Consider the following 12,296-nt stretch of genomic DNA (forward strand, 5'->3'; position numbering starts at 1 on the left):
CACACAGGTAACAACAAGGTAACAAGGTTACTTTGCCCTCAAACAAGTCCAGATGATGTTATGGGTGTATAAAGGTTTAGATATTTGATTCATGTTTGAGTAAAATGTGGGCACACCTGCATTTTAGGCCAATACCTCAAACGCACTGCTTCATTGTGTGACATCATGGACAAATGCATCAGCCAAAATATCTTGAAGAGAACTTTTGGGCCTCCACAAGTCTAGTTCATTCTCGGGTACCGAGAAGTCCGGATGTCTGAAGTTGCCATGCTCATTTCCTTCAAACAATTGCGTACAGGTATAAACACCATTAGAACGGTATCCCGTTCACCAAAAATATGGGTTCCGTGCTCAAGTGATTAAAGTATGTTTGTGTGATGTGCAAATAAAGCCCAGAACCAAAGTAAAATACCTTATGAAGAATCTGGCTCTCTGGGGAAAAAAGAGATTCTAGCAAGTAGAAGAATTGTGTTTTATGGGTTTATGCCATTCTCCAAACAGAAGGCATCGTGATGAAAGAAAATAATCTGGAAGTATTGAAGAAACATCTCAAGAAACCAGCCAAGAACTTAAAGATCAGGCAAAAAAGAATAAAGAAAGGTCTGCCAAATGGACAATGGCACTTGGCAAACCACCAAATTGGGCACCAAGTGTCTTGAGAACAGAGCCAAAGTGTTACAGTGGCCTTCACAGAGCACTAGAAAATGTGTTGGCAGAGCTGAAAAAAATTGTGTGAGCAAGACAGCCTACAGATATAACCCAGTTCCACCGGTTCTCTCCAGAGGAATTGACCAACATTTCGGCAAACTATTGAGAGAAACTTGCGGAAATACACCCAAAACATTGAATCTAAGTCGCGTTGGCAATTCTACCAAACGCCAGTGAATAGTATAGACACCTAAGAAATTCATAAACGTAGCCTTATTTAATGTCAGACAACGGGAATAAAAGGATTGGATCTTTTTATACAGCGCATGTAAATATCTGGCATCAGCTGGAAGAGTTTGGGAATATTGTGGACCAAACAGTGATGTGTGGCCTCAACTTTAATTAGTGGATGATGCTACAGTAAGCTCAAAGATATAGTAGAAGTACGGACGTCTTCATGTTACTCAATAATTTGCAAGATACTTTAGAATTTCAACCAATTGAACTTTTTTTAGTGCACTGAGAACATTTCTGCACTGAGTAATCTCGAGCTGACCATCGTGGATGTTGGCTGTAGGAGAATCATATGAAGTATTCACAGTTAAGATTTGAATATATTACATTATTCCTATTCACAAGTGCTTACAATGGATGGTTCAGACAATTGATAACTGTTGGTTAACGGTCGGCCCCTTCATTTTGCCTCTCGTTTTTAAGCTGTTTAGCCTAAAAGAGGCAGTGGTCCAAAAACAAACAAAAAAAATAACATTTTTGGTTACATCAAGAAAGTATCAAAGGAATGTCGGCATAAATACAACATCAAGTATAAATACAAAATCACAAAATAAATAACTGTGATTGGCCTTGAAATAGAGACGTTGCAGGACAAAAAATTGATATGAAATTCTCTCTTTTTGTGTTAGTTGTCTTCTTGTAGCTATTAACATGTCTTTTTGTAGAATTTTCAATACAAAACTGGAAAATTATATATTCTTTGTCTTTATTAAAATGTTTTACAAATAAGGCACAGTTGGTCTGCTGGCTTAAACTGATAAGACCGAAGACATCTCGGACACCCCTACTCTTTATTTCTCCCTGCACTTGAAAATGTCAGGTACTGCAGATAGTTGCATAGAAAGAGAACAACACTCGTTCCTATATTCAAAGCTCAAGCAAACTGTGACAAATGTGTGTTAAGCAAGAAGTGCTCCGTGACTAGTTTTTTTTTTATATATCATATTTACATCAAACGATGAAACGATTATATTGAACACTTAAATTTGGGGTTTGTACTTTCTCCCACACCACTGACAACAACATGCAGATGTGAGACTTCCCTAAAAAAGTGGGGATATTTACAGTTTTTCCGCTCCTTTCGCAATCCAGATCTGCTCATTTGTCCCTTTTTGGGATTTTCTTCCTTTTTTTTTTTTCCAGTAACACAAACATAAACGCAGGTAAGTATGCAGTGATTGGCGAGTTCCGTCTTCAAGTCTAGGTGGTGTAACACTGATGTGGAGACAGAAAGTTCTACATGTGTCCACTGTCGGTCCTCAACTCAATGACAGTTGTGCGCTTCAGATTGCAGATTGCATCAGCAAGCACCTGGTTCTTTGGCTATGACGACCTTGGTGGCAGATAAGTTCAGTAACATTAAGATTCAAGATGAAATTACACTGGACCACATCGTACTGGACCGTCAAACCGTAGGTGGCCACATCGGATAAAATGTCACTGTATGACAGCAAGGGGTGACTTCTCATACTTGAACTGAAGCCAGTAAGGGCAGAATTCAATAGTCCTTTGATATTGTTGTCAACACTACTGCTTTCACCAGTGCTCCAGTTGAAGGTCCATGGCAGAGTTCAAGTTAATGTCTGTCGCATCCAGGAACTCTGTGTTGAAGATGCTGGGCGCACTGGGCTGAGCGGCGCTGAAGGCGGCAGCCGAGCTGGGAGGCGTCAGGTCCAGCCACTCCATTGTCTCCCACGGCGTCTCGCTGAAAGCCATGCTGACCATCCCCTGAACCTCGGGGACAGCGAACACCTTGCTGCCAACGGGCGACAGAGGCGCGTCTATCCGATCTCTGCTAGTCTGAAGTTTGTCCTGCTGGGAATGGTGAGGGCAGAAGTGGTGGCCGTGGAGGCTGCCGTAGTCTTCGGCATCCCTGTTCCCTTCATCTTCCTGGTGTCCGTCCTCGGCAGCCATTTTAAGGAGGGCCATCTCCCCTCCCCGTCCCATGGGACTGCCCAGCAGAGTCTGCAGGTGGCTCTCGGTGGCGTGATTGGTGGCGTGGTCGTAGGGGAGCTGGTTAGGGGACAGGTGCTCGTAGTGCCAGTGGAACCTTGGGATGAGGAGGCCGGGACACCCTGGGGACACAGTAATGTGAGGCACAACTTGGGTTACAGAGGACCTCTCCCTCTCTTCTCTTGGGTTAGCTGGCATCTCTTAAGGAGAAAGGAGAGGATGGAGTGTCTTAGCATTTCGAGGAAGTGGAGGCCAACATTTCCGATAAGATTCGGATTAGTTGTCACACTCTTTTGTCTGGTGGGGTTTTGCTTCAGATTTACAAGTAAGAGTGGTTTTGGGGGCGTCTACTCTTCCTAAAAGCTAACAAGTCCAACAGATATTCTGCTTACCTCCACTTTCAATGAGCACGTCCAACAGTTCATCCATCTGCTGACTGCGGGTCAGTTGCTGTAAGCACAATAGAGAGAGAGATCCCTATTAATCAAATGTTTAAATCAGTAAACATGTGATGTGACTTTATATTCCAGAATTTCACATTCAAATCTCCAGAAGACCCTTAAGCCTGCAAAAGGGGAAGCTTGTTACATGGACCTTGATAGAAGGTGAAAGAAATTCTGGGCATTTGAGAAGGAGGTTGTGAAAGTTTCCACAGGAAATCCTGGCATTAAACACAGCTATTTGGTGAGGCATGCTACTGCTAATGTAATATTCTACCAGGTAGTTGAATTTTTCTGGAACTGACTTTAAAGTTGAGCAAACGTAATGTTCCAAACTTGCGTGAAATCTCTAAATGACGTGATGTGAATTTAGTGAAAGTAAACTTGTGTCATCCAGAGCCCAGGTTCTTCTGCTAAACCTCTCGACCACAGGTTGTTATGCAGGATTTAGGTCTGGGGACTGAGATGGCCCCAGAAGAAGGCTGATTTTGAGTTTGATGTTGGCCTCATGCTTTGATAATAAATCTGATGAAAGACCCATTGACCACCCACTTTAGGTTTACTGGCAAAGAGTTCGCCAAATATCTATCTAAACTGTATTAACCAGTTCAGCATGGCATGCACTCTGACAAGATTTCTAGGGTGTTTGGAAGAGAAACAGGCCTGCAGCCTCACAGAGCTTCCACTCTACCTAACAGTGGAGATCAGGTGGTTTTACATTCCTCTTACATTATGCTCTTGCCCTAAAGCGTAGACTCAACTGACCAAACTGCGCAGTTCAAGTTATTCTTCAAATTGCATTAAGGAAACGCCACTCATTCATCTTTTGTAAAAGCTTTTTCTTGGCAGGCCTATCAAACAACATGTTGGCACATTTCCTTAACCTCCGTTTACCATCCTTTGACCTGTGAGTGAAACTACATCCTTGTGCAGCCTTGTTACGGTTCCAGTTATACTGACTCACAGTATGAGCGTCAACACACATCTGCCTTAACTGAATAGACCGTTCACTTCTCTTATGGCGCCGGCAGCATCATGCTGTGGAGTTGCTTTCGTCTTCAGTGGGGATAGAAAAGCTGATCAGAAAACCTGCTAAATGCGGGAGATTGCTGGAAGGGAAGCTGTTAGAGGCTGTAAAAGTATCACGTTCCAGTCGGGCAACACCAGCCACTAAGCTAAAGCTACTTGGGTCACAGCACATCATGTGGAAGAGTGGCCCAAAGTCCTCATAAATATCCTATTAACAAACTGTTGAAATACTTGATGCATTTATTTATGCAACACGACTGAGCGTGAGCTATTTTACCCTGGAAGACTTGATGCTGTAGCTAATAGCAGCGAAACGTGGATGTATGAAACATTGACTCGGGTGGCTAAATAACTGTCATACTTTTAAGATTTTTATTTAAAACTATTTTTTTTTCTTTAAATAAGATATCCAGACTGCAGTGAATCATTTTGCTTCTACGTCACATTGGTGGCTCGCCACAGCAAATGTAGGAATGAGCAGGAAGAGCACAATCTGAGAAAAACGCAAAAAACCTTCATTTTCGGAGAAAATAGTGACTTTTGTTTTACTGCAAAATATGCTTTTTGAAGTTAAGAAGAAACCCCTCGATGCTTTAAATGACAGTTTCAAAGGTTTTAAAACAGTAAATTTTGTGCTTAAACTCTGGATTTAAACTGGCTGGGGGTGATTCTAAAGAAACTTTGAGGCCTATTTTCTCACTAATCTTCTTTGCAGAGTGCCAACATTCAAATGGTTATATCTTCTTCAATTCTTGTTTGATTTGCAGACGTTTGACATCATTGCAAAGCTTAGATTCCACTCTTTCAGAATCTGTAAATAACTCAAAAGGTCCCCAGAGAGACTTGTCCCTGGTTTTGCTGTGGCCGGTCACATTTATGCACTAGTTTTTGTTGAAATACAACAAAGTTTGTGGTTTTATTGCGAGACGATGTAAAACAGTTTAAGGGGAATGAATGCTTTTTGCGAAACAGTGTTGTAAATTCAAGTAGCTCACTCTTGAAGTAATTGCTTGATGGAGTAATTGTGTTTTTTTTATCATGTATTTAACTGGAATGCTTGAAATGGAATTATCTGTAACTTAAGGTAGAATACCTTGGGGAAAATCAGCTTATTTTTCTAAATTTCATTTATGCTATTAAAGAAGTCTTTATAATATCATGTGTCTTGGTGGAATATACTGTAACTAAAGGGAATTTACACAAAAATGTTGAGAATTGTAGCAAAAAAAAAAAACCCTGCCTTTCTTTCCTGGCTAAAATTTAAACATCAGTAAAGGTCTGAATCAGACTCGGCAGAAGGGTTGAGAGCTCATGCAGTGGTAAAAGCAACGGCGACAAACAGGTGAGACACACACACACACACACACACACACACACACACACACACACACACACACACACACACACACACACACACACACACACACACACGCACGCACACACCACCACCAACAACAAAAAACAGACAAGGAAATGAGAGAGGAAAACTGGAACTGGAACCGCACAAGATCAAATGAAATCCCTGGCCAGCAAACTCCACTAAAATTTAGCACGGAATCGAGTTTACCTGCTTGACTGCATCCTCATAGCATGGGGGCTGTCTTAAGTCAGATGCATCTGAATCTGAGCTACTGAAGGCAGGGGGGGAGACCTGGCACTTTTGGCCAACATGCCGGGGAGATGGCAATGCTGACATCTACATGAGAAATAAGTGAAAAGTGTCATTAACATGTGGTAGGGGAGCTCACGAAATTAGAGATGCAGAAGAAATGCTAGAAATGAGGGCTCCGTGTTGGAGTAAGCTCATCACATTTATTTAGAGACTGACTGGCGTTTCACACAGGTTCACCCATGTACGAGTGTGATCATGTATAACAGATACGAAGAGAGGGACCAATGAGCTTCATACCAAGGGAACAATTCAGAGACAGGTCAGAAATGAACAGAGACGAGGAGGAAACAGCACGGGTAGGAGGTGACTCAGTTAGATAACACAACAGGACAAGGATTCGGGGACCTGCACACAAGACTCACCTTTGGTTGCATATTCTGACTCTCGGCCTTGACGGGGTCGGCGTGGTTCAGGCCGCAGTCTGCCGAGCTCGGATATATGGCCTGAAGGCTTCTTTGGTCCGAAGGGTAAGAGCCGTTCAACTGCTGGCTGCCGCTCCGCTGCTGCACCTGCAGGAGGCAGGACGCAGCAGCAATCAGCTCAGTCGCAAAGACACAACGCACAGAAGGGGACACGCATGGAAGGAAACCTCGGAGACAGTCTGTCAAATGAATCCACGCGGCGTCAAAACGATTTTTTTTTTTTATTTGCCAAAGTTTTTCTGCCTTACAGCATTCTGCATGTAGACCAAAAAGCTCAACTTCTTTGTCCTTATCTGACAAATAAAAGCATTTGCCAGCTGCAAACAGGACTGCTTCTGGCTTATAACTTTATTCCATAAAAAAAATTATTCCATGGTTTTGAATTTAGTAGATTCCATGTTTTGAGCCAAGGATCTCTGCAGCTCCTCCAAACCAAGATTTGCAGCAATACCATACTATTACTATTCTCAGATGATGGATTAACCCATTCTTTGTGGGGTCTTTAAAGCTTGGCATATTTATCTGCTGTGTTTTGTGTTTTTTTTATGATGGCTTTTTGGCCCTAATGTTCTAAAATAACATTCCTTTTCAGCAAAAATGACTCTTATGCATAATTGTGTGACTTGTGAAGGTGCCTGGTTGCTCTAGACTTCCAAAAGTCCAGTTGTTGGTTTCATTCCTGAACTTGTACGCTAAAGCATTTACGTTGTACGTTAAAACATTACTCTAACACAGTCGCGCTTTTGACACTCGATCTAAGTTTATGGGTTTGAAACGGTGCTTGATCTCCTTTGCATCCATAAAATGGAGCCTCTCCCCATCCGCGGCTTCTCACCTGCATGCTATGTCCTCTGCTTTGTCCCTGTGGGTGTCCACAGCTGTCTCTTCCAAGCAGAGGAGACAGCAGGTAGGGGCTGTTGGGAGATGAAGGCTGGGAGCTGCTGGCGGCTTTTCCAATGGGGGAATCTTGCGGCGAACACTGGGGACTCAGAAAGGCCGACATGGTGGAGGGGCTGGCAGAGGAAGGGTCCGTGTCCATGCCCTGCGGCCCAGCAGCGCCGGCCATGCTTGGCATGGGGTTGTTGCAGCAGCCCAGGTCGTCCATGCAGCTGCCAGCAGGTCCCTTGAGCTGCTTGGAGGAGGACAGAGGGCAGCTAGAGGACAAGGCTATGGGCTCCTGCTTGATTGTCACCCCTAGAAAATGCGGGCCCATCATAGCTGTGGCCTGCTGCTGGTGGAGCATGGAGGGGTGAGACGGAGGAGGGACAACGTCCTCAGTTGCTCCGTAGCAGCGTTTCCTCTTGTGAAGTTGCATCTTCAGCTCTTCCACCTAACAAGCACGATCAGAGGTGGACTGGTCAACGTTATGAACAACTTTGCATATATGCTGTACATCTGAAACTATCCTGGCACTATTGTTTAGAACAAGCCCAGCGGCATGGTGGCCCCTCACCTGTCTCTGCTCCTGGTGCAATTTCCATGTCAGCTCCTCGATAACCTTCTGCTTTTCCACCAGCATCTTGTCTTTCTCTGTGTCCAGACCCTCGTTTTCTCCCCCCTCTCCTACTCTCTGGTTCCCCTCACACACCCTGGCACCCCCTTCTCCGCCTGCACCCAGGCCGTCCTCTACGCCAATCTGGGTCGGGGATGGCTGCAGGTTGAAGTGGTTGGGCGAGGACATTGGCACGTCGCTGAAGCTGTCCGGGAGGGAGCCGCAGAGAGAGAGGTCCGAGGAGGCCGGAGAGATGGGCGGCGTGGAAGAGGTGCTCGGGAAGTGGTAGTACCCGCCCTGCGACAGGTTGCTGGAGGAGGAAGGGGACTGGTAGGAAGATAGGGAGCCTGTGGGCGTGACCGGAAAAGTCAAGGTGGCGATGTCGGAAGATCCTGATGGAGGGGAGTCAGCACTGGAGTCCTTAAAGGGCCGGAGTCGCTCGATGAGGGCCATTTTGGTCCCTGAGACTGGCATGCCGCGAATGCGCAAGTGCTGCCTGAGCTCAGAAACCTTACAGGACAAAGTATAAAAGCAAGAATGAATACAGATTAATTGCTAGGTTGGAATGACTGCCGTTTTTAGTTTCGGTAAAACCTACTTTAAGGTCGTCCAGGTTAGCCGGGAGCGGGCCGACTTTGACAGGGGAGACGTTGTTTTGGTTGGAAAATGTGTTCTTGATGGGAGAAGAGGAGTTGCTGGTTGAGCTGCTGGGAGTTCCACCGGAAGCGCAAGCTGGTAACTGCTTGCTGGTGCCCCTGAAAGTGGATCGTGAAAATAAATTAGTGCGTAGAAACACACGATGTCGCCCAAGGCACAACAAAATACTCAATCTTCTGTTGTGAGTTTCATCAGGCATCATCTCCGATCTGACCTCTTGCCGTGGCAAAGGTTCATTTTTCCCAAAACCAGTAACTGAGTGAGGATAATTATTGTTCCCGCCTACATTTAACAGCATGTTGCGTAATTTCTAATTGGAGCGCATGAGGCCTTGAGGTCCATGGGAATCTTTCCATTAGGGCGTTCAGCCTGTCACTGAGCTTGATAAGGGGGTTATATTGGCCCCCACATTCAACGCATTAGCTCCAGATAACATAGCAGAGAGAAATGGCTGTACCAATACGACCAGACATTTCCATTGGAGGTATGTTTTTGGGGAACCCGAGATCTTGTTCTTCAGCTATCCTTTTGGCATGACTTACTTCTGGGTACTGGCGGGCAGCTGAGGCTGGTAGCTGAAGGAGGACTGTCTCTGCTGGGCGTGGGCCTGCACGGGGTGTGCGTGCTGCTGCTGCTGCTGCTGTGGCTGCTGCATCTGTGAATGTGTGTGCGTGTGTTTCTGCTGGCTGAGGATCTGAAGCTGCAGGAAGAGCTGCTGCTGCTGCAGGAGTCGGGCGTACGCCGAGTCCATGGGCGGAGGGGACTTCTCCACCTTTTGGTCTGGAGGAATGTACTGGTGGTACTTGAGCTTCTTCACCTTCGGCTTCACATCTTTGGGCTTCTTGTGTCGGTTCTTGTCCGACGTCTTGGACTGTTCAGGAGAAAGGCAGGGTGAGCTGATCTGCTGGTGCGTCAAAAGGAAGATGGAAATGAGAGTCAAGACAGACTGACCTTGACTATTGCAGGAACCGGAATTGGTGGAGCTGCCTGGTTGGTGTTAGGAGCGGACAGCCCTTCTTCCTGGCTTTGGTCTGGTGGGTCTCTGGTTGCACCACCCTGTGCAAACAAAAACAAATAAACACATATGTATTGATATTGAAGCATATGCGTAAAATACTTCACTCTGCCACCACAGGGGGGCAGCAGAGTCACAGCTGTGAGGGCTGACAGCAGGAGACAGGTGGAGGGGACAGAAGAGATGTTGGGCTGTACCAGTCGTGGGCTGGTGAGGGCAGGCGACGAGGAGGAGGAGGCCGTGCTGCCGATGGCATCAGACGAAGGGCAGGCTGAGCCCTGCGACTCGTCACTGTGCTGCTGCTCCGGAGACAGGCTCTCGCTGCTGCTGTCCTCCTCAAACGCATACGAGTCCTCCTGCTTGGGGAACTTGCCATGGTTCACTGTAAGGAGAGCAAAAACAAAAAGGAGAGTGGTCGGTTAAGGTGTGAAGATTACATGAGTGAATCCATGTTCTGGGTTGGCGTTAAACAACCAGAGTAGGAAACCAACGTTCCAGAGGAATGGTTTGTTATTCCGGTTCGCGGGACCCGCTGTCTGACGTGTTTTTGATGTGCCTCTGCTCCAGCACACCACAATCAAATGATTGCATTACTTCTTTAGCAGCTATCAAGGGCTGCAGAGGCCTCTTCATCACCAACTTATTTAAGAAGAAACTAGGGGGAGCCTCGTCACTCTTCACTGGTGTCTGTTTTGAACCATACAACAGCCCGTTTGAACTCCACTGACCGACCTTCTGCGAGATGAAATAAGGAATGGAAAGCTGGTAAAAGGGGTCAATTATGGTTGTGTCAATAGGTTGTGGTGAAAACATTAGTTCACACTGGAGAGTTTTTAACTAAAGTAACATCAGACTTTTACCTGCCAAGTAATTGGCATAAGCTACTGCTACTCATCGGGTCAGTCAAACATGAACATTTTGAGCAGACGGTCGATCATAAAGTCAATACAATCATGCCATTTATATTTTATGCAGTGCAATACATTGAGTATTGATTTGTCAGTTGCTCCTCTAATGGAGAAGTTTTCAGCAGCGTTCTCCGAGAACATTCATGGGTTAAAAAAAACATACACACACATGAAGATTCAAAGTCTTGAAATAGAACTTTTTAAAACTTGGTATACCCTGACACAGGTAATTCACCAACGCCTGGTGGTGAATTGTCCAAGCCAGGATATGCCCCACCTCTGGAGATATTCACCAGCTAAAGTAGGAAGAAAAGGATGAAAAGATGGAATAAAATAATGACTTTTAACCCAAACAATTCCTGTTTTTAACAACCCACGTTATTGGTTATTCTAACCAAGCCACTCTTGGGTGGCCTTAATGCTAGACATGACACACTTCAGCCCAGTACTTAAGTTAAAAGCCAAAGCCATACACTAACACCGTTGTGTTAAATCAACCTAGTAAAATAAGGCAAACTCGTTTATTTTTAACGCAACAGGTTGTAGAGTGTAAGGCTTATTAACTAAAGATGTTATTCATATTTTTGGTTCTTTGGTAGCAACCAACCCAACTTCATATATAAAGCACTTTAAAGACAGTGGGCACTGACAAACGTGCTGAACTAAAAGAATGATTAAATGAATGCAGGAGCTTCCAAAGTGATGCAATGTCATACCAAGGAGTGTGATCCAGAGGGTATTTTAAGCACAGGGGTCCGCTACTGGCTGAATGGCCTAACTCCAAAAACCGTTGTACGTTACACGCGGCGTCTCTGGCCTCAAGTATTCACACACTGCCTGTCTGTCACTGACACCTACTACAGCGCTCAGACCCGAGGTGTTACGCTGCCCGGATGTGGGATCAACGCAGTTCTGCTGCATCGCTTATTCGCCCGCCTGATAGATAGCAGAGCTTTGATTGGAGCTGGCAGCAGCTATCTGACAGAGCTGAAGGCACAGAGCCAGGCGGAGGGAAATGGTACAGGTTGTCCTGCGTCCGTGTGTGTGTGTGTGTGTGTGTGTGTGTGTGTGTGTGTGTGTGTGTGTGTGCCGATCGGGGTACAAGATTGTCTTTTTTGTATCCAAACATGTGACAGGCTGGAACAGACCCTGGTTTCAGTCACAGTACCAGTCCCAGCCTGCACAACTCCATGACCTTGTGGTAGACACGCACTCTTGCGCACAAAGCTCAGTACACAGCGTTGTGCTCAGGGCTGCTTCCTACCACCTGTTCACGTTTAACTCTCAGCACTCACACACGAACAGACGCGCTGTGTCCCCGTCTCTGTGGCTCTTTAACATAATTTCCCTGTCGTCGGGAGATTGATTTGGCAGAATTACAGGAAACCGGCACGCTGCGCACACTTCCTCTTTTCAAGTGACGGCTTTGGAGCTCCCGCTGCTTCGCAAAACTGTTGAACGGAGGTCAAACCAATCAGTGGGAGTGTTAGGTATGAGGATAGAGAGCTTCGAGGTGAAGGGTGAATGCTTCGGGAGTAACGGCCCGCCTCCATCATGCGCCGGCTTTGTAGGTGTATTTCTGGAACCGGAGAAAGCAGATGTTTGGCCGACGCTGTGTGTAAACATGCACACAGGTATGTCCACACAAGGACGCACTCGAGCTTGAGGACGATTCTCGAGAAAAGGGTTGGAAGCAAATACAGCTGCGGCCCGTCTCGGTAAAGGCAGCTCTCCTCCTCTACTGTCCTCCAGCTGCCTCCGGCACC

At 45.9% G+C, this 12,296-nt stretch overlaps 1 protein-coding gene across 4 annotated transcripts in view; it reads right to left on the minus strand.

Moving 5' to 3' along the window:
* Positions 1–1,255: 1,255 nt before the first annotated feature.
* myocd (myocardin) overlaps positions 1,256–12,296 on the minus strand; it is a 72,058-nt gene continuing 61,017 nt past the window's right edge. For 3 of the 4 annotated variants that reach the window (XM_036142327.1, XM_036142329.1, XM_012864115.3), the window contains 10 exons: positions 9,820–10,004; positions 9,559–9,663; positions 9,150–9,478; positions 8,549–8,705; positions 7,912–8,460; positions 7,294–7,788; positions 6,399–6,545; positions 5,932–6,060; positions 3,288–3,345; positions 1,256–3,017 (listed from right to left, as the gene is read on the minus strand). In XM_036142327.1, the coding sequence (XP_035998220.1) occupies positions 2,479–3,017; positions 3,288–3,345; positions 5,932–6,060; positions 6,399–6,545; positions 7,294–7,788; positions 7,912–8,460; positions 8,549–8,705; positions 9,150–9,478; positions 9,559–9,663; positions 9,820–10,004 (2,693 nt within the window). In that variant the 3' untranslated portion in view covers positions 1,256–2,478. The remainder of the gene's footprint in view (positions 3,018–3,287; positions 3,346–5,931; positions 6,061–6,398; positions 6,546–7,293; positions 7,789–7,911; positions 8,461–8,548; positions 8,706–9,149; positions 9,479–9,558; positions 9,664–9,819; positions 10,005–12,296) is intronic. The other variant, XM_036142328.1, reaches the window with a different exon arrangement.

Source organism: Fundulus heteroclitus, chromosome 10, assembly GCF_011125445.2.
Source record: "Fundulus heteroclitus isolate FHET01 chromosome 10, MU-UCD_Fhet_4.1, whole genome shotgun sequence".
Taxonomy (NCBI): Eukaryota; Metazoa; Chordata; class Actinopteri; order Cyprinodontiformes; family Fundulidae; genus Fundulus; species Fundulus heteroclitus.